Source organism: Dendrobates tinctorius, unplaced genomic scaffold (genome assembly GCF_039654945.1).
Source record: "Dendrobates tinctorius isolate UK_male_01 unplaced genomic scaffold, ASM3965494v1 ptg000224l, whole genome shotgun sequence".
Classification (NCBI taxonomy): domain Eukaryota; kingdom Metazoa; phylum Chordata; class Amphibia; order Anura; family Dendrobatidae; genus Dendrobates; species Dendrobates tinctorius.
Window position 1 is genome coordinate 64,634 of NW_027361891.1, and position 22,290 is coordinate 86,923.

Sequence of the window (22,290 nt, forward strand, 5' to 3'; positions counted from 1 at the left end):
CTCTGGTAGGAGCATTTTTATCTTTGCCTGAATATGCACTCATCTTGGCTTCACAGCATTTGTTTTCGTCTGGATCATTTGTCATACACTGACAGACATAATGTTTTCTATCTTGAGTGATGGTGAAATGTTCAAATACAGCTGATTTAATGTGATGCTTCTTTGACATTCTCAGGTTTTTAATTCTGCATTCACAATCCAAATGACAATTGTTTTTCCTAAAAACAATTGTACAAAATTATTGCCAGGTCGTACAACTGATATAGTGGTCAGTAATACTGTTATTATTCCTCATGTACTCACAGTTAACTGATGCAAAGTTTGTTGAAAGGATAATACTTCTTACAGTCTTCCTCTTCTGAGTAGCAGGCAGCTGTGAGATGCTTGGAAGACGCACACCTAGTATGATCTAGTCTAGAGGAGGAGCTTTACTAGTAAGAATTTGCAACAATTTTCACTTTCAGTTTCATACATTGTAAGTAGGGGGGTTGGGGCAGCATGAGGTTAACCAAGTATAAGATTAGTTAAGGGCAGTGGAGAACAGTGACACACAAGAAGAAAGAAATGTCTCTATCTCCAGCAGAACTGCTTATCACTGTTGTTCATAGTTTGATAGAACATATATATTTGAGTAACATTTATAAAATTCATATGAAAGTTCAATTATGAAATCTTAATACTTTTTTTTTAAAGCTGGAGTCGGTACATTTCTACCGACTCCAACCAAAACTAACTCCGACTCCACGACTCCGACTCTGACTCCACAGCCCTGATATTTACACGAAGAGCCTGATACAATTTATCCATATACTGTATCCATGACGCAGGAAGTTGGGTGTCATAGGGAAGAGTGGTATCTGGTAGATCATTTTGATCAGAAACCCTGCCAGCATAGCCTTTTGGGGGGAGCTGTTGGGGAGCCCGGCGGTATGAATAACATAGTTTAGGACTTCTTGGTAGTGGAAATATTCCCTGGGGGGCTAATTTGCCAGAACCAACCAATCCGCCAAAGGAGTGTAGTTTAAGGCTGAGGGAATCAACCATATCCGCTATTCAAAAAATTCCAGGGTTTGAACATTCTGGACATGAGGCTCCCTGCGATCTCTAGATTGTAAAGCAGATTAATCATAGGGTATCAGTTGTAAGCTATCAGGAAGCATGTTTGAGAAGATCCATAAGTTTCTCATGAAAGACATGAAACCTATAAGGTCAAAATGGGCACTAGGGATAGTGCAATGCCAAAAGAGAATATTAGGATGTAGTGGAGCTAGCCTCAATTTCTCAGTTTCAACCAATATAGAGTAAGCAAACTGGTAAGAAGGGATTGATCTAAGGTGGATGACCTAATAGCATTTTTGCAAATCCAAGACTGTAAGACCCCTGTGAGCATCACTGACCTTTGTGATACGACCCAAGAAGAATATGTGCAGTGGTTTCCACATAGTAGGAACACAGTTCACGGTTGTGGAGGGGAATTATGAATATATAATGTGAAGTACCCAAAAAAGAGAGAACGCACTTCATTGGGCACCACTATATGGAACCAAGAGGGTGTAAGGGTAGAGATCAAGGACTCTCACATTAGGTTGTGCTGGAAGCAGAACTTCTAAACAGGCAAAAGGATGGCTGCTTGACCTCTCCTCAACGATGGTCCGTCCATGGGTTTGGCAGTAAATACAGTGTAAAGGATTGGTGATCAGCACCTTGACTAGTAACGAAAATGTAATGGGGTTCCAGAGGATAATACTTAATTACAGGGGTAAATACAGGATTCGGTGACATCCTGCCTGCCTCATTAGGTAGATAACACCAAGAATTAAGCCCCCGTCACACATAGCGATCTCGCTAGTGAGATCGCTGCTGAGTCACAGTTTTTGTGACGCAACAGCGATCTCACCAGAGAGATCGCTGTGTGACACTGACCAGCGACCGCCCCCCCTGCCGGTATCGCTGATCGTTGTTGGAATGCCCTGGACATTTCTTTGATCGCTGGTCTCCCGCTGGCCAGCACGCATCGCTGCGTGTGACAGGCGGGAGACCAGCGATCAGCGCACTGGTAACTAAGGTAAACATCGGGTTTCTAAGCAGCGCGCGTCACTTAGAAACCCGATGTGTACCTTAGTTACCAGTGCGCTGATGCAGGGAGCTGGTAACCAAGGTACACATCGGGTTTCTAAGTGACGCGCGCTGCTTAGAAACCCGATGTGTACCTTAGTTACCAGCTCCATGCATCAGGCACTGGTAACTAACGTGGACAGCAATGCCGCACGCTCGGCGTCGCTGGTGCTGATCGCTGGTGAAGCTGCCAGTTTGACAGCTCACCAGCGATCCTGACAAGTTGATATCGTTGTTGGGATCGCTGGTGAGTCGCTATGTGTGACGGGGCCCTAAAGGATGGCAGACTTGATTGATTGTTATTTATGGGATATGGCAATATTTTTATTTCAGCTCTCTAATCCCAGAGATAATGCCGGTTCTTTAAAGCTTATGACTAGATCTGATGTAACGCTTCATTATTTTATTTATTTATTTTAATAGGCCCAGTGTTAGAATTGGAGCTAAAAATCTTTAGGCCCTGACCACTAGTATATAAAGCCATGCTAATATTTTTAATCCATGTATTTGTGTAGCTATTTCTGACATTGCAGCAGCTGGTGCCTCCTGCATTTGTAAATCACATTCCTCCTCAATCCTTGTGCTGCCCGCAGACTGCTCGTCATATAAAATGGCATTTGGTCGCATTCCAGAAAAGTAATTTCCACTTTTGTTTTATACAGAGAAGTGAACAAAGAAAATTCCCATCACATGCATATAAATGTGATGTTATTCCGCAGTAATATCATCTGCTTATTACACAGATGTCGCTATCTTGTCATCGTAATTGCCAGATACAAATGGCAATCTTGTGTCTAAGGCGAGGACTACACAGCGACTTGTGACCGCGTGATGTAAGACTGTAATGTCATTGGTACATCACAACCACCGTAATAAATCAATTTTGTCTTTGCATCCTGCATGTTACCAACACAACAGTCAGCAAAATTACAATTGCTGCACATCCGCAGTCGCTATCATTAGTTGTAATTTCAGTAGTCTTAACATGGCTAGCTTTTACTGCGGTCTAGTCTGGTAGTAAAAAATAAAAAAATGGAATGGAAAAAGAAACAAGATATGTCCTATTCCGTTCACCTTTAATGCCCTAGAGGTCACCTGCAGGTCTCTACATGCCTATTGACCTCTAGCGATGACATGCTGTGCCCCTTGGGCAGGAATAATGGCAAGTGCAAGAAGTCACCATTGAGGTCTATGGTTGGCTGCAGCCGGTACAGCTCGTTGGCACCGGCTTCCTGCAAATGAAGCCTGGTAGATGTGAGTTGCACTCGCAGCATCTGTTCTGGCTTCGAGAAGGGTTTGAAGTGACATGTTTTTGTTGTTCTTTTTTCACTTTAAGACGCTTGCTTATTTATTGTTTATTTGAACTAATGGACAACCCCTTTAAATTGATGATAACAGTAATTTGAAGCAAACTGGTGACGTGGGAGTGTTCAGCATTAGTCACTGAGAAATAGCAATGTATAGGTCTCCTCCCGCAAGCTTCACTTAATAACCGTCATGGCTTAGCGTGACATTCTTAGAGATGAGCTGCTGCTTTTGTCCTATGTGTTATATCAATTGGGGGCATTATAGTAATAATTGTACCCCTAGATGCCGGAACTTTGTTACCTTTGTATGCGCACTGCTAAGCTGTGGAGTATATATCAAGCAGGCTATAATGGGAGCTGGTTGGATGTGCTCACACTCTATAGTCTTTTAAGGACCCGTGGCTTCTTTTGTTACATCCTATTGAGATGTAAATGGATGTGACTATCTTCATACCAAATATTGCCCTGTAAGCATAATTAGGCCTCAACTGGTTGGATTCAGCATTATGCCCTCCATTGAGTGGCATGTGTGTATAGTATACCTTGCAGTAGTGGTCGCCTTTTCAGAATCACTGTATTGGTCTCATGGTGACCTTACTTTGTAGAATGCTTTCTCCTTTATCTTAAAATCAACCATGTGGCAGTGACATGGACTTTCCCTGTGTGTCTCAAGTATAGAAAGTCTGTGCCATGGACTGACATTGGGACAGCGTGCATTGGGAGGAATCTGCTTGCAGTATTCATGTGTGTTTTCATATAACATATTGTGGGAATCTCCAATGTCATGGATGAATAATGTTTGACTCTATGATCATTAACAGAATTGCATCATTGCTGTGAATTGTTATTGTCTTGCCAGATGATGTAAGCCATTGTCTAACGATTGGTAATTACCCTTTTTCTTTTTAAATGGGTAAGAGTAAGTGGTTATTTTATATATCTATGTATATCCATCTACATGCATACATTTTACTCCTTCGGCATCTCTGTATGTAATATATATACAGTGCCTACAAGTAGTATTCAACCCCCTGAAGATTTAGCAGGTTTACACATTCGGAATTAACTTGGCATTGTGACATTTGGACTGTAGATCAGCCTGGAAGTGTGAAATGCACTGCAGCAAAAAAGAATGTTATTTCTTTGTTTAATTTTTTTTTAAATTGTGAAAAGTTTATTCAGAGGGTCATTTATTATTCAACCCCTCAAACCACCAGAATTCTGTTTGGTTCCCCTAAAGTATTAAGAAGTATTTCAGGCACAAAGAACAATGAGCTTCACATGTTTGGATTAATTATCTCTTTTTCCAGCCTTTTCTGACTATTTAAGACCCTCCCCAAACTTGTGAACAGCACTCATACATGGTCAACATGGGAAAGACAAAGAAGCATTCCAAGGCCATCAGAGACAAGATCGTGGAGGGTCACAAGGCTGGCAAGGGGTACAAAACCCTTTCCAAGGAGTTGGGCCTACCTGTCTCCACTGTTGGGAGCATCATTCGGAAGTGGAAGGCTTATGGAACTACTGTTAGCCTTCCACGGCCTGGACAGCCTTTGAAAGTTTCCTCCCGTGCCGAGGCCGGGCTTGTCCGAAGAGTCAAGGCTAACCCAAGGACAACAAGGAAGGAGCTCCGGGAAGATCTCATGGCAGTGGGGACATTGGTTTCAGTCAATACCATAAGTAACGTACTCCACCGCAATGGTCTCCGTTCCAGACGAGCCCGTAAGGTACCTTTACTTTCAAAGCGTCATGTCAAGGCTCGTCTACAGTTTGCTCATGATCACTTGGAGGACTCTGAGACAGACTGGTTCAAGGTTCTCTGGTCTGATGAGACCAAGATCGAAATCTTTGATGCCAACCACACACGTGAAGTTTGGAGACTGGATGGCACTGCATACGACCCCAAGAATACCATCCCTACAGTCAAGCATGGTGGTGGCAGCATCATGCTGTGGGGCTGTTTCTCAGCCAAGGGGCCTGGCCAATACAAGTAGTATTCAACCCCCTGCAGATTTAGCAGGTTTGATAAGATGCTAATAAGTTAGAGCCTTCAAACTTCACGCAAGAGCAGGATTTATTAACAGATGCATAAATCTTACAAACCAAAAAGTTATGTTGCTCAGTTAAATTTTAAACATAAAAGTGTGGATCAATTATTATTCAACCCCTAGGTTTAATATTTTGTGGAATAACCCTTGTTTGTAATTACAGCTAATAATCGTCTTTTATAAGACCTGATCAGGCCGGCACAGGTCTCTGGAGTTATCTTGGCCCACTCCTCCATGCAGATCTTCTCCAAGTTATCTAGGTTCTTTGGGTGTCTCATGTGGACTTTAATCTTGAGCTCCTTCCACAAGTTTTCAATTGGGTTAAGGTCAGGAGACTGACTAGGCCACTCCAACACCTTGATTTTTTGCCTCTTGAACCAGGCCTTGGTTTTCTTGGCTGTGTGCTTTGGGTCGTTGTCTAGTTGGAAGATGAAATGACGACCCATCTTAAGATCCTTGATGGAGGAGCGGAGGTTCTTGGCCAAAATCTCCAGGTAGGCCGTGCTATCCATCTTCCCATGGATGCGGACCAGATGGCCAGGCCCCTTGGCTGAGAAACAGCCCCACAGCATGATGCTGCCACCACCATGCTTGACTGTAGGGATGGTATTCTTGGGGTCGTATGCAGTGCCATCCAGTCTCCAAACGTCACGTGTGTGGTTGGCACCAAAGATCTCGATCTTGGTCTCATCAGACCAGAGAACCTTGAACCAGTCTGTCTCAGAGTCCTCCAAGTGATCATGAGCAAACTGTAGATGAGCCTTGACATGACGCTTTGGAAGTAAAGGTACCTTACGGGCTCGTCTGGAACGGAGACCATTGCGGTGGAGTACGTTACTTATGGTATTGACTGAAACCAATGTCCCCACTGCCATGAGATCTTCCCGGAGCTCCTTCCTTGTTGTCCTTGGGTTAGCCTTGACTCTTCGGATAAGCCTGGCCTCGGCACGGGAGGAAACTTTCAAAGGCGGTCCAGGCAGTGGAAGGCTAACAGTAGTTCCATAAGCCTTCCACTTCCGGATGATGCTCCCAACAGTGGAGACAGGTAGGCCCAACTCCTTGGAAAGGGTTTTGTACCCCTTGCCAGCCTTTTGACCCTCCACGATCTTGTCTCTGATGGCCTTGGAATGCTCCTTTGTCTTTCCCATGTTGACCATGTATGAGTGCTGTTCACAAGTTTGGGGAGGGTCTTAAATAGTCAGAAAAGGCTGGAAAAAGAGATAATTAATCCAAACATGTGAAGCTCATTGTTCTTTGTGCCTGAAATACTTCTTAATACTTTAGGGGAACCAAACAGAATTCTGGTGGTTTGAGGGGTTGAATAATAAATGACCCTCTGAATAAACTTTTCACAATTTAAAAAAAAATTAAACAAAGAAATAACATTCTTTTTTGCTGCAGTGCATTTCACACTTCCAGGCTGATCTACAGTCCAAATGTCACAATGCCAAGTTAATTCCGAATGTGTAAACCTGCTAAATCTGCAGGGGGTTGAATACTACTTGTAGGCACTGTATATATAGAGAGAGAGAGAGGAAACTATGCCATAAAGATAGCTGATCACTATTGTGGAAACCGTAGTGTGAAAAAACAGATTACCACTGAATGGCATAGGATATAAAAATATTCTTTATTGACAACATTTTAAAAACAAAATAAGAAGAAAAGGTACAGGAATGATGAATGAGGTTTAAAGTAAAGGTGTCCATTCACCATATGTATTATATGTCTGGTGGGAAACTGAATTGCAAATTGCAGAAACACAAACATCAACTCAGGAAATCCGCAAACATTTTTATACCTGCTTTTTTGCTGCGGATTTGACTGACTCAATTGAAGTCAATGGCACACAATACAGGCATTCCCAACACACGTTGAGTACACGGCACATTAATATAAATACCTATATGACACCTAATTACCTCCATGCCCCCAGAAGAAGCAATCTTGCGAAATGGCACTAGTCAGTCGAGGGGACCACTCTGCAGCAGTTAACCCCTTATGCACCATTATTGGCAGTACTACTCCCAGCATCCATACAGTAGCAGGTAAAAAAAAACTTTTCTGCAAATCGCTTTGTATACCTGCATGCTTTATTTGATATTATATCACTTTATTGGATGAATATTGGTACCTTTCTGTGTTTATTATTAGCACCCTTTTTTGCCTTCACCAACTCTGGGTGTCTTCATCATTCTTTTGTCCCCCCCCCCATCTTTTTGGCCAGCATTAATATTGCTTTTTTCAAGACTTGGCAACAGTACACAATAATAGATTATGGTCCTTACCAAGTTGCCTTTTGGCCGGCTCACTGCAGTGTGTGTATGTATGTGTGTGTGTGTGTGTGTATATATATATATATATATACGTGTGTGTGTGTGTGTGTGTATATATATATATATATATATATATATATATATATATATATATATATATGTATGTATGTGTTTTTTTTTTTTACTATACACTCTGGTTACTTAGAAGGTTCTTTATTGATTAAAACTGCATTTAAATACAGATAATGGCTTCAGCTGCAGACCATCCCTTTCATTTTGGAGGCTTTCTTCCCTATCTTTTTAAAGTTTTTTATTGTTAATTAATAAAGATATATTGTTTTATCAAGTTTTTTTGCCTACTTCAACTTTTTGTATGGTACCCACCAATACAAAATTTGTTGGACTATGTTTTGAAGTGACCTTTCACCAAAAAGAATAAGGACCATGAGATTAAATGTTTTTCTTTCTTTTTTTTGAATACTGTATGTATGTAATTATTTTAACCGTGAGCACAGGCGTCAGCTAATGAGACTACGTCTCCCATCAGCGGCACCTGCTTTCACTGTTATCAGTGACAGCAGACATAGCCCGATGGGAGCAGTAGTCTCATCTGTCCATACCTGCGGTAAGCTTTTTACCGCAGGTCACCGCTGCAGGACAGCTGACAGCGTGACCGTTATTGCTGATGAGAACCACCGCGCCGGTGTTTCCCACGCTGTCACACAGATGACAGCGTGGGAAACCCCATAGGACGCTGGTAAAAACGCAAACATCAACTCACCAAATCCGCAAACCTGCGTTTTTGCTGTGGATTTGACTGTCAATTGAAGTCAATGGGTGCAGAAATGCACAAATTGACATGCTGCAGAAAAAAAACACACTGCAAATACTCAAAGGAAATTTACTGATCAAGTGCACAACACTTCAGAATTGTAGTTGAATTAGCTTGCACAAGGTTTCCATAGCGTTTTTGGCCCATTTCAGCACTGAAAAAATGGAAACGCACATAAAAAATGCAACGTGTGCACACAGCCTTAGGGTCCCACCAGAAAAAGATGGCCTTGTCGGCCTCTCTGGACTGCACAGATATGGGTAGCACCCAGCTGCTGTACTGCTACAGTCTGACTGTGCAGACCATCATCATAAAACATCTGATGATGTGCCACTCATGTAACCTGACTGCTGCAGCCACTTGCAAGCCGAAGTGGTCTCATGGATGGTGGAACAGTGATATCACGAATTCCGGTCTCTGTGCAGAATGCACAGCAGCCTGCACTGGTGGACCAGAAGGCGAGTGTAGTATCGCTTCACCTGAGAAAATATTCTTTTTCTCGGACAACCCCTTTTAAAATTTAATGACCTCTTAGTTCATGTAATGTAACCTTTTACGTGTAACCCACTGTGAAACTCAAAGGCTGAGTGTGCCAGTGGATTTGCACATTCATCTGACCCAACTCAAACCCAGCTCAATTTTTATGTTTTTCCCATTATCTTTAATGCAGCTAAACTGCAGATATGATTACCGGTAATATGATGTAGATTTTTTTTCTGTTTTTTTTTATTTTTTTTTTATTTTCCGTTCTATTTGAATGGGATATACACTACCATTCAAAAGTTTGGGGTTACCCAGACAATTTTGTGTTTTCCATGAAATCTTTTATTAAAAAAAATAAGTTGCCACATGAATTTAAAATCTAGTCCAGACATTGACAAGGTTAGAAAAAACGATTTTTATTTGAAATAATAATTTTCTCTTTCAAACTTTGCTTTCGTCAAAGATTGCTCCCTTTGCAGACCTTTGATATTCTAGCAAATAATTTGCTGAGGTAATCTAGAGAAATTTCACCCCATGCTTCCTGAAGTTCCTCCCACAAGTTGGTTTGGCTTGATTGGCACTTTTTGCGTACCATACGGTCAAGCTGCTCCCACAACAGCTCAATGGGGTTGAGATCTGGTGACTATGCTGGCCACTCCATTACAGATAGAATACCAGCTTCCTGCTTCATTCCTAAATAGTTCTTGCATAATTTGGAGGTGTGCTTTGGGTCATTGTCCTGTTGTAGGATGAAATTGGCTCCAATCAAGCGCTGTCCACAGGGTATGCCATGGCATTGCAAAATGGAGTGATAGCCTTCCTTATTCAAAATCCCTTTTACCTTGTACAAATCTCCCACTTTACCAGCACCAAAGCAACCCCAGACCATCACATTACCTCCACCATGCTTGAGAGATGGCATCAGGCGTCACAAAACTTGTGACTCAGCAGTGATCTCGCTAGCGAGATCGCTATGTGTGACGGGAGCTTAAGCGAGAGCTGCGGCTGCTCTGACTTCCTCTGGATTTCAATTACATCCATAGGAGAGTGCGAAGCTGACGCTGATTGGCCACGGGGATTGCATGACATAACGTCACGGGAGCCCAGGGAGATCCAATGCTGACACAGCTGGAATGGCACCAAGTGTTTTATTATTTTACTGGGGGTAAACAAAAGGCTTCAGAAGTGGTTGTCCAAGTAGTGGACTCCGTGTTTAATGCAAAATAAATAAGTTAAAAAACTCTTGAGAATCTAAAGGTAAAGTCTGAACTTTAAAAAAGTCCCTAAAGTACTTTACATTTAGTAAAGAAACTGACATTTATGATTCTATGTGAATGATTTATTACGATTACCTTTCACTGGAGTAGTGCTGCTTATGTCAGTCATGTAGGAAGAAAATGATTCCCTTTGTTTCTCCAAAACCGAAAGATTTCCCTTGTTGCTCCTGAATTAAATCATTGCTATTGAAGCCTCAGAGAAAGGCTAGATCTTTACAGAAATTGGGTTACCTTTTACAACTCTCTCACTTAATAACCTGATGGGGCTCTCTGCTCGTCCAGGAGCTGTGGGACAACACAGATGGAAGGGTAGGGATGGAGGCTTCATCATTAATCATATTGACAGCCATGTAGTAAACCTCTAGATTATTAGCCAATACATTCTCCCCTCTGCAAGATTTCTCCAAGGAATTGAAGTTTATTGCTGTTGTTGTTTTATTTGTAATTATTGTGAATTTGGAGCACAAGTTTATTACTGTGACATAATCTGAGATCAGACATTCTGGACAATACACAGCATGTCAACCATCAGCCACAATATACCTACCAGCTCCATAAACCCTTACATAGCTTGTGTTCTCAGTTATATTAAGAATTGTATGCCTAATACCAACTGTAAAATATTTTTCTTTATGTGAGATGAACATTAATTGTTACAGATTTGCGTTCTTTCAGCAATTCTAGTCCATTAAGCTTAATATCCAATGTGGGAAAAATATTTAAGGGACTTTTGAGGGACTATATACAGGAGTATGTGGTAGAAAATAACATTATAAGTGATAGCCCGCACAGTTTAATAAGGACTGGAGTACGCCAACTAACCTAATTTATTTTTATGCAGATGTGTGTAGAAACATGGGCAGAAAGGAAACTGTGGATGTACTGTTTTTGGCCTCATTCAGACTTCGGTTTTTCTTGTACAAGTTTTCAGTATTTTTTTTCACGGATTAAACTTTTATCAATTATAGTTTATGGGGCTGTTCAAATGTCCAAGTATTTTTGCTGTCAGTGGTCCAGCCCAAAGTCAGAGACATGTCCAATTTTTATCAGAGTCTCAGATCAAGCTTGCCAAGTGTATGCATCGGTGAAAAAATTGGAGAGCTCTCACATGTCGATCTGTGTGCTGTCTGTTTTTTTTTATCGACTGTGTAATAAGAAAAGTTTGAGAAATTTTCATAATTTTTTTTGTTGCCATCATAGACAAACTGATGAAACTGAATGGGCTCTTTTAGCCGACCGTATTTTCAGTCCTATTTTTATGTCCTATTTTTTTTCCTTGGACAGAGTCTGTCCGAGGGAAAAAATGCAGCGTGCATGATTTGCATCTATTTATTTATTGTACTACTATAGTTATTTCTATATATCCTCCTTGCATTTTTCTTCACATTGTACAATTGTTCTCTGATCCTTGCTTCCACCGGTTTTTTCATCTGTGGTCTTCCTTGTTTTTAGTATACCGGTATATCATGTTTATATTTTACATTATATTTAATAAAACATTATTTTAAGCATATTATGGTCTGATTATGAAGTATTTTTGTTGGTGTTCCTTTATATCGATATCTTGATGCCTTAAATACAGGACTTATTTATAGGTGTATTTATTGATATTTTTTGCACCAAAATCATTAAAATTAAGCTCTATGTCCCATCCCCTGATGACGCCGCTAGCACAGTGAAACATATCGGGGGGATTAGACATGGTGCTAACATTTTTTGTCCTATTCTGCCAATATGTATTAGCATACTAGGTGCTATACACTGTATAAATATAAGCTTGCAGGAACACTGCATAAAGTAACTGCAGATTTCTGAGACCGATTAGGGGCAAAACATTTTATACCCTTTCTATATACTTTATTTTAATTAATAGAAATCAAAGTTTTTTTTGTTTTTTTTTTACTTTAACCGTTTTTGCAACTTTTTGATTCAAAAAGTTGCTTAAAATGAAATGTTGCAAATTAGTCTTCAACTGTGTCAAAATAAAAAATCCACCAGAAGCATTACTCCAGACAAGGACTGGAATGAGAGGCGGCAAAGAAATGTAACATTTGAAAAAAAATTCTAATTTCCTAAATCTGTCTAAAACATTTGGATAAGCAAAGTTGTCAAGGACAAACCAAACAAAGACCACTAATAAAGAGCAAATTGCTCCTGAAAACTGGGGAAATAGCAATGATGAATCGGGGCCTTAGTCTTTTTCTCTAACTTTCTTTGGCGTCTGAAAACGATACATCTGGTAATTGTGTACACACACAAGCAGCACTTACTATCTGCAGGAGGATTGCCCAAATAACTGGTCGCGGAACACTTCCAGACTGCTTCAAGTTTAGACTAATTTATACTAGCACCTAATTTATGTTACACAAAAAGAAAATATATTTTGTCCAAAACTGAATATAACTTTTTGACGTTTTCTGAAAAGACGGGCTGTTTATACTTGAAATTGTAAAGATATGTATTGGAAATAAACCACCACATAACTGGTGATCAGCCCATATTTCTATAATAGATGTACAATTGACGACAAAGTGGAAAGCAATTCTAGGGTTAGTAAAATTGAATGTTAACATTTTTCCTGCAGGTCATGAAGACTTACCACATGTATCACGCAGAGAGCATCAATGCGGAATGTAAGCTAAAAGAAGCCGAAAAACAAGAAGAGAAACAAATTGGAAGGTCGGACCCGGTATTTCATTTACGCCTAGAAGATAAGCACCAAAGACGGAGCTCGGTGAAAAAAATTGAGAAAATGAAAGAGAAAGTGAGTGCAACCATTGTGGCCATGCACCCCTGGATGGCTCATGACCTGAACAAGTCTTGTTTATTAGCGAATCCATCATATCGGCTCAGGTTGTGTATATCGTGTTTATAACCGCTATTTCTCTCCATAGCGCCAAGCCAAATACTCTGAGAACAAGCTGAAATCCATAAAGGCACGGAACGAATATTTATTAACACTGGAGGCAACAAATGCTTCTGTATTCAAATATTACATCCACGACCTTTCTGATTTAATTGACGTAAGAAACTGATTTATTTATTCCATGAGCATGTGTTTCATCACGAGCAAGTTCTTTCTTGTTATGGCTTGGATAATTGGTTTACTTGGAATTTCTTGTGGTATGGATAAAAATGAAGGCTAATACAGAACTGGTATTCTGCACACCATTGTTCTTTCAATGCTTTTCACGAGCTGTACTGGCTCATTAAAGGGGTTGTCCGGTCTAAAATTACAAGTCTGCAGTCACTCAATGACTGCAGAACAGACTTGGGAATCCTCACACTGTGCACACTACGTGCTGTGAGGATTCTCCAAACCACACATCCACAATTTGATTAAAAAATACAGTTTAAACATTAATTTTCATAAACCTGCAGTAAGGAAAAATGACCTGCAGGTGGCACCACGGTACCCAAAAGCACACTACCAGCACATTTGTAAACATGCACTGCTTTTTTGCTGATTACTTTGCCCCTCCCACACACGATACACTATTTGAAAGGTAAACTTGCTCCCTTCCGCAAGAAAACAGCCAAACAAACCACACATTCATGATTTTATTACTAAATACAGTTTAAACATTGATTTTCATAAACCTGCAGAAATACACAATGACCTGCAGGTGGCACCTCAACCGGAAAACTTTTTTTGGCCTCTACTTATCAAAACATTTTTTTGTATTACCAATGTACATATATAAATACCTGTCTGTGTTCATCAGCTCATGAAATACATTTATGTTTGACCAGCTTGCTTTTTCTGAAATTGCCTGCGCCCCCGACAACCAATATGCGAAAAATTCGCACAGGCCAAGCTAGTAATCACTTATTTTTCTTCCTATGGCCAGTTGTGATATGTGCCAACCAGTTAAAGAATACTAGCCATTCTTAATACATCTGTGTCTCTTTATAAAAATACATTGAAGTGTACCCACACTTTGAAAATTTTCTTATATTGTGTATGCCATTAAAAATCCCGCAGATCAGTGAGGTTCTGAGACCCCCACCATTCGATTGAAGTACTATATTGAAGGGCTCCTTTGAGGAGGCTAAAGCCCTCATCTTTTGAATGAATCAGTGTGCGGAGTGGTGAAGGGGCTTTATAGAAAGTTTATAAATCATTGTGTGCTTCTGCCTGTTGAAATCAGCGATTCATTAGTGTTTTCAGGACATGGACCCCCAACAAAATACAGGAAGTTTAAGGAAATAAACTTTCTAAATAAAATGCAGCTTTACTTTAACCCCTTCCCAACTTTGAACGTACCCTATACGTAATGTAAGGGAATGACTTCCCGACCTTGGACGTATGAGGTACGTCATGGCAATTTTGTGTGCGCGATCGCTGCCATGTGTTCAGCTTACTTCATAGGTGATACCTGACTCTCACTGCCAGGAGCGGTGCCCCTGAACCACTACTGGCAGTTTAAACCCCTAAATGCTACCATTGATATCAATTACAGCATTTAGAAGGCAGGGAGAGGATGGGGGCTCCCTCTATGATCGGTGATTGCGACCTCATCGCGAGGGCCCGATTGTTGCAATGGTGAGCCGAGGTCACCAGGCTAGCAAGCTTGGTATACCATGCTCAGAACTTGGTCTAACAAGCCTGTGTGTCAGTGCAGAACTGACCATTATAAAGCATTGCAATACTTTATAACAGCGACCAGACTACTAAACTTGAAAGTCCCATAAAAAAATCTAAGTAATAAAGTTAAAAAAAAGATGAAATTGTAAAAATCACTAAATTTTATATATATCCAATAAATTTGTTTTTTACATAAAGGAATTCAAGTGTTTAATGTTGCCGTGTTCATGACAACTCAGCCTATATTACACTAGTTAACCGCATCAGTGAACACCAAATGAGCAAAAAACAAAGCAAAAAGTGATGCTTTTTCACTAAAAAGTGAAATAAAACCCAATCAAAAAGACAGTATCAATGAAAACGTCATCTTGTCCCTCAAAAAACAAGCCACCATACTGCATTGTCAGTTGAAAATTAAAATTGCAGAACTCCGAATTAAGCGATGCGAAAATAATTATTTTTTTCTATCAAGTGGGTTTTATTGTGTAAAAGTGCCAAAACACAAAAAAAAATTATATACATGTCATCATCACTGAAATCGTACTAATGCAAAGCATAAAGTTGCCTTATTAATTTTACTTCCATTTAAAAAATTGCTGTTTTCTGTTCATTCAGCCTCCCAAAAATAGGAATAGAGAGCGATCAAAAAATGTTTTGTGCCCAAAAATACTACCAATAAAAACGTCAACTCGTCCCACAAAAAAACAGTTCTAGCATGACTTTGTCTGCAGAAAATATACTTTTCAAAATGTGGAGCGTAAAGTTTTTGCAATAAAATTGCTTCTTTTTTTTTTTTTTTTAGAGTGACAGCAGCCAAACGGGAAAAACTATATAAATCTCAAATCACTATAATCGCGCTGACACAAAGAAAGTCATCTAATCATTAATACCACATGAGGGACGGCGTAAAAAAAATAAAGCCAATTTTTCATGTGCTGTTGATTTTTTTTTTTTTTTTTTTTATTCTGCCTCCCAAAAATTGCAGTAATGTTCGGCTCACATTTATCCTGTGCTCATCGTTGAGCGCTTACACAGTTGTTTCCGTGTAAATCTGAAATATGTGATTCAGACAGAACCTCCGACGTAAGATTCTGTATAAAGCAGATGGAGTCACTGTGGACACATGTCAAAATCATCACTACGCCTGTAGATAAATTCCCAAAGGGGTATAATTTCCAAAATAGGGTCTCTTTGGGGGGTGGATTTTGCTCCTCTAGTATATATATATATATATATATATATATATATATATATATATATATATATATATATATATATATATATATATATATAACCTACAAGAGAAAAAGTAAATAGAAACCCTGCTGTAAAAATAAAAAGCAAAAAGTGCATTCAAATAAGAGTTTTTAGTAATACTTTATTTAAATAAAAAAATAGCATAAAAGCCATCCCACCACGACAAGGTAACCCTGATCGGGACAATCCTACACCATCTAATAGTAAAACCCTTACCATGTGTCAATCTTGATGTCAGTGTGTGAATAAGGGCAGACAAAAGGACTGGGCCCAACCAGTGGAAAGCCAGTCTGGGGAAGTCTTAGGCTGTGTGCACACGCTGCGGATTCCGCTGCGTTTCCGCAGCAGTTTTAGCTGCGGTGTACAATACCATTCATTTGAATGGGAAAAAAAAAACGCTGTGCCGACGCTGCGGAAAAAACCGCGCGGATTTGCTGCGGTTTTGAATCCGCAGAAAGAATTGCATGTCAATTCTTTCTGCGGAAACCGCTGCGGGTTCCTATCTCCACCATTGTGGAGATAGTGAATCCGCAGGACCAAACCGCAGGCAAAACCGCAGATAATCCGCAGGTCTTTGGACCTGCGGTTTTTGCAAAATCCGTGCGGATTAATCCGCAGCGGATTCCGCAGCGTGTGCACACACCCTTAGGGTCTATGCACACGTTGCGGATTCTGGTGCGGATCCGCAGCAGATTCTCCTGCCATGTACAGTACCATTATATTCAATGTAAAATAAAAACCGCTGTGCACATGCTGCGGAAAATTCTGCGCAGATTTGCTGCGGTTTATTTTCTGCAGCATGTCAATTCTTTGTGCGGGATCCGCAGCGTTTTTATACCTCTTCAATTATAGGAATCCGCAGGTGTACAAACGCAGGTGGAATCCACACAAAATCTGCAGGAAATCTGCACTAAATCCGCAGGTAAATCCGCCTCGAAAAATCTGCAGCAGAATCCGCAACGTGTGCACATACCTTTTATATACAAATTACAGCTCAGGAGAGCGAGGCCACACCCCGGTTTGCACAGGATGCAATAATACAAAGAAAAAAACACAACGATTGGGCTTGACTTGAGTTGGTACACATGCAGAACATAAATGCATGTTCATATTGGCTACAAAACATATAAAAACCTACAAGAGAAAAGTGAGAAAAAACCCTGCTGTAACTAAGTAAATAAAAAGCAAAAAGTGCAAAAATCTGTCCCGATCAGAATTACCTTGTCAGGGTGGGATGGCTTTGCTATTTTGTGATTTAAAAAAAAGTATTTCTAAAAGCTCTGTTATTTAAATGCACTTTTTGCTTTTTATTTAATTAGTTACAGCAGGGTTTTTTCTCACTTTTTCTCTTGTAGGTTTTATATGTTTTGTGGCCAATGTGAACATGCGTTTATGTTCTGCACGTGTGCAAACAAAAGCTTATCGCTGAAAAACGTGGTGACCAATTCCCTTTCAGTTTCTCAATATGTGAATGATACCCACGTGTAAGTGGGTATTCCAATGTAAAGACAGGACAATAAGCAGCCATTATCTCGGTGTAAGCGTGCTATTACACCTTCTTGGCCGAATTTAAGGGAATGTCCGTTCAACACCAAGCTTTGTCTATTAGAATATATTCTTATTTTTCTATTTGTTATGCAGAGAAATGTTCTGTTATTTCTCTTTATGAAATATGTGGTTAACCACTTCTTTCACTGCATTCTCCCACCACAATAATAGTTTCCTTTGAATAGGCTACACTGTAATAATATGACAAAATTCACTATTGTGCCAACCTTATTGGTAAGCAACCCTCCCACTGAAACTCGCCAAATATATTTCTGAATTTTGTGTAAAGTCAGTAACCGGTAAGGGCATAGTGAAAAGTTGTAATGTACTCTGTTTCAAACCACCATTTTCAACATCAGTTAGAGTAACTAAACTTTTTCTTTTTTTTTTTAAATATTGATCAGCCTTTGTAAAGTTATGACTTTTTGTAATATACTAAATTACCTTTATTATGCTTCCTTCTGTCTTTATCATCACGTTAAAAAGTGTTGGCTTATCTGCATAGTTCATGCTGTCTTAGCATCAGCTGACCTTACCGATATTGGCAGACTTAATTGACAGTCTAATGTGTATGGGGGCCTTCCAACTTTCTCAGCAATAGATGATTTGGGACAGCCAATCTTTTTGTTCTTGGAGAGATAAGCCATCATTAGGGGAGTTTGGCATCAGCTCTCTCATAAACAACACTGTCAGACCGAGCACTCGGTATATAGGAGAGTTAGGAGGTGCCAGCCAAACCATCGTTCGGCAAACCTCTATTTACTGGGTATGGGGCCTCTTGGCAGCTGATTTAAACTGGATGTCTAGCAATGCTCCTTACTCAGTGAGCTTCTCTGCTTCCCTCCCCCATCTCAGCAAAGAAGATTGTTTGTTAGTAGTGTCTGATCATGGGGAAGTGGAGCAGAGAAGATCACACAGGAGTGCAATTATTTGTTAGACCTGAAGTTCAAATCAGCTGCTAAAACAGCATAAACTAGGCAGATAAGCCAGCACTTTCAGCATGGTTTTAACAAAAACCGAAAGTAAGTAATGGAGTACAATATATTCCTAACTAAAAGCTGATAACTAATTTGATAAGTATAGTTACTCTTTCATGATGATGATGATCAATTGGGGCCTCTTGATGTTTTTTTTCCTTATGTGAGTGGCCAGTTTATACGCGATATATGTATAGAGATCTTCTCCCCATAAGTGGTAAGTCTGACTAAGCATGCCACCAATATTTTTGAGACAAATCTGCAGGGAATCAGTAAGGCGCCATAGGCACGTACTTTTTGCACAATCCAGGTGTTTTGTTCTGTAGTGTTTACTTGGAAGTTCTGCTTTGTTTTTGTAAAGGCAATTTTTCCGCTGAATATGTTCACTTATTTTTGGAATTCTACACTTCTAAATGTGCTGACTGCTCATCAGCCAATTTGGCAGAGTTCAATGAAATGTTTCTAACAGCTGGCATTCCTGAGAATGAGAAATGACGCTGTACATGTGTGAAATGAAAACTGAGACAAGGTGCCAAGATTTGTCGCCTGCCTCCCCTGTGTAAAACCTTTTTTTCCCAATAAATAGTTTTGATATCATACTATAGTTCTCCGCATGATTTACTTTTCACTGTTTGACTGGCTTGGTGTGAAGGATTGTGGCTGAGTTTGTAAAGGATATTGTGCAATGAAAAGACTTCTAAGATCAGTCGCTTGTGAGTTTGATATGTCTGATAGGGAAAGCATTAGCTTGTAGTCATATAGATGTCAAGCTCTTTCTTGAATCATTTTTAATTTTTATTTTTAAGTGCTGTGATCTTGGGTACCATGCAAATTTAAACAGGGCCATGAGAACCTACCTATCTGCGGAATACAACTTGGAGACTTCACGGCACGAAGGTTTGGACATCATAGAGAATGCGGTGGATAACTTGGAACCCAGGAATGACAAGCAAAGATTTATGGAGATGTATCCAACTGCATTCTGTCCACCAATGAAATTTGAGTTTCAGCCTCACCTGGGTGATGAGGTAAGAGTTTTTGTCTCATTTGGGCACAGACGCACTATATGGACAAAAGTAATGAGACATCTACTCATTGCATCAACTGCAACATTTATGATCTCCTATTCTAAGTCTGACTGTGTTTGACAAGAGAACCTGGATAGCAATTACTATTTTAATTCATTCCAAAGGTCTTCAAAGGAGTTGACGTCAGGGCTGTGTGAAATCATTCAAGCTCTTCCACCCCAGACTTACCCATCCATACTGTTATGGACTTGCTTTGTGCATTGGGGCACAGTCATGCTGTAACAGAAAAGGGCCTTCTACAAACTGTTCCCACAAAGTTGGAAGCATACAATTGTCCAAAATGTTTGGTATGCTGGAGCAGGTTAACCCCTGAAATAGATCCGCATAGCATTGTCTCTCCTCCATCAAACTTTAAAGTTGTCACAAATTAGGCAGGTAACATACTCCAGACTCAGCAATCAGACTGCTCCCTATAGAAGCGTAGTCTGTCAATCCACAGAACGCAATGCCACTTTTTCAGAGTCCGGTGGCAGCATGCTTAACAGTGCCCCATGTGATGCCTGGCTTTGTGCTTGGTAATGTAAGGCGGGTATTGCAGCTGCTCATGCTATGGAGCTCCCAATACACAGATTTTGTACTCTGTTAATGCTAAAGGATATTTGGACTCTGCAGTTATTGAGTTGGTGACTTTTACGCACTTAGAGACCCTGCTCTGTAACTTAAAGAAACAAACAAAAACGACCAAGCAAACAAACTTGTTTTATTGAAGATTATGCAACATAACACGGTTATATCATAGAACAATCCGTATTTCTCATTAATGCTGTCTGGAAAAGTTACCCTTGCCCTTAACATACCATGGGTCTGTTATCGTAACCAAAGCCATGAGACTCCCATGTCAGCCCGTGGTCTCCAACTTATTTCCATAATCACTCTCAGTTGATTGTGGAACTTTCAGGCGTGAATAAATGTAATAACTGAACTGGTTACAATGGTGGCACTCTATTACACAACCATGTTTGTATGTAACAAGCTCTTGGGAATGGGCCATTCTCTCACAAACGTTTGTAAAGTCAGAATGTCTAGAGACTTTATTTCATGCACAATTGGCAATGGCACTGAAGGAAAAACTTGAATTCAATAATTAAGAGGTGTGTTCCATTATTATATATATAGTATACATTGTTTGATATTGTATCGCTGTCGCTGGTAAAACATGAGAAACACAACCTGGTAAATTATTAGGGAACCTGGCAGTAGGATTAACATTTATAAACTAATTACTGTACTTGGCTGCAATTGTCTCTTAGATCTGATTGCAGGCAACGCCATTGTGTTGGTCAAGTTCACAGTATATAGCGAATTCTCAACTTTATGAAACTTTTTTTTCTCTGCATATTCTAATGAATAGGACTAGTCCAGTGTATTATGTGCAGACCAGTCCTGCCCAGTCTGCTGGTAGCATGCCCATTGAGGCGTGACTGAAATCCCTGAGCCATGCTTAGTTGCCCGAAGTCGCAGTGTTCATGGACGGGATTTAGAGGTCATTGAAGGATAGCGTAAAGTTGGCTCAGAAATCTGTCACCTCTCAGGCTATGTGCACACGTAGTTTTTTCGTGGTGCGGATTTTGTAGTAAAATCCGCAGGACTAAAGTCCTGCGGTTTATCCGTGGATTTGCCTGCGCTTTTGCCCTGCGGTTTCACACCTCATAATGAATGAGGTGTGAAACCGCAGCGGTTCTGCACAAAAGAATTGTCATGCTGCGAATTGTAAACCGCAGAAAAATCCGCAGCATGTGCACAGCGTTTTCCAGTTCACCATTGAAAACAAAGGTACTGTACAACGCACCTAAATCTGCTGCGGACCCGCAGGGCCAAAACCGCTGCGAATCCGCACCATGTGCACATACCCTCAGATGGCCTGCTGTCAGTAGACTGAGCAGGACCGTTCCATGCATAATACACGACTTTTGAGATAATCATTAGAATATGTGACTAAAGAAGATTGAGAAGGTGTGAGTTTCCTACTTACTGTGACCTTGTCCCATACCGTGAGTTTACCTGTAGTAGACAAATGCAGTATTAGTTCATAGGTGTCCATTCTGCTCTCCGGCGCCCTTTAAATACTAAGAGGCTGAATCTGGCTAATCCAAGATGTTAAGGAAGAAATGTATAACAGATGACAGACTACTACTGTGAAGCCCTCTTCTTCATGGTTTTGCGATTACTATGTGCCCATCATTGACTTGAAAACATACTTTGTTTTTTTTTCTCCTGTGAATGAAGGTTTGCCAAGTTAGTGCTCAGCAGCCATTACAGGGTGAACTTATACTCCGGTACCAGCAGCTTCTGTCTCGACTGGCTACTCTGAAAATTGAAAATGAAGAGGTAATACCATGTTATATCTCGATCTGGAACTTAGGAAGAGTACAGCAAATATTACTGATCATTAGATATGACAGACTACTGTTATCTTTTATATTTATGGTAATTTAAATATATGACATGGTTCAATGTTTCTATCGTCATCTGGATCCAAAAGGGTTATCTATGA

The 22,290-nt window shown here is 40.2% G+C and overlaps 1 protein-coding gene across 4 annotated transcripts in view; it reads left to right on the forward strand.

Moving 5' to 3' along the window:
* SRGAP1 (SLIT-ROBO Rho GTPase activating protein 1) overlaps window positions 1–22,290 on the forward strand; it is a 129,970-nt gene that overhangs the window by 39,233 nt on the left and 68,447 nt on the right. For all 4 annotated transcript variants that reach the window (XM_073555431.1, XM_073555433.1, XM_073555432.1 and 1 more), the window contains exons 3-6: window positions 12,923–13,102; window positions 13,233–13,361; window positions 19,515–19,736; window positions 22,023–22,124. In XM_073555431.1, coding sequence (XP_073411532.1) covers window positions 12,923–13,102; window positions 13,233–13,361; window positions 19,515–19,736; window positions 22,023–22,124 — 633 coding nt within the window. The remainder of the gene's footprint in view (window positions 1–12,922; window positions 13,103–13,232; window positions 13,362–19,514; window positions 19,737–22,022; window positions 22,125–22,290) is intronic.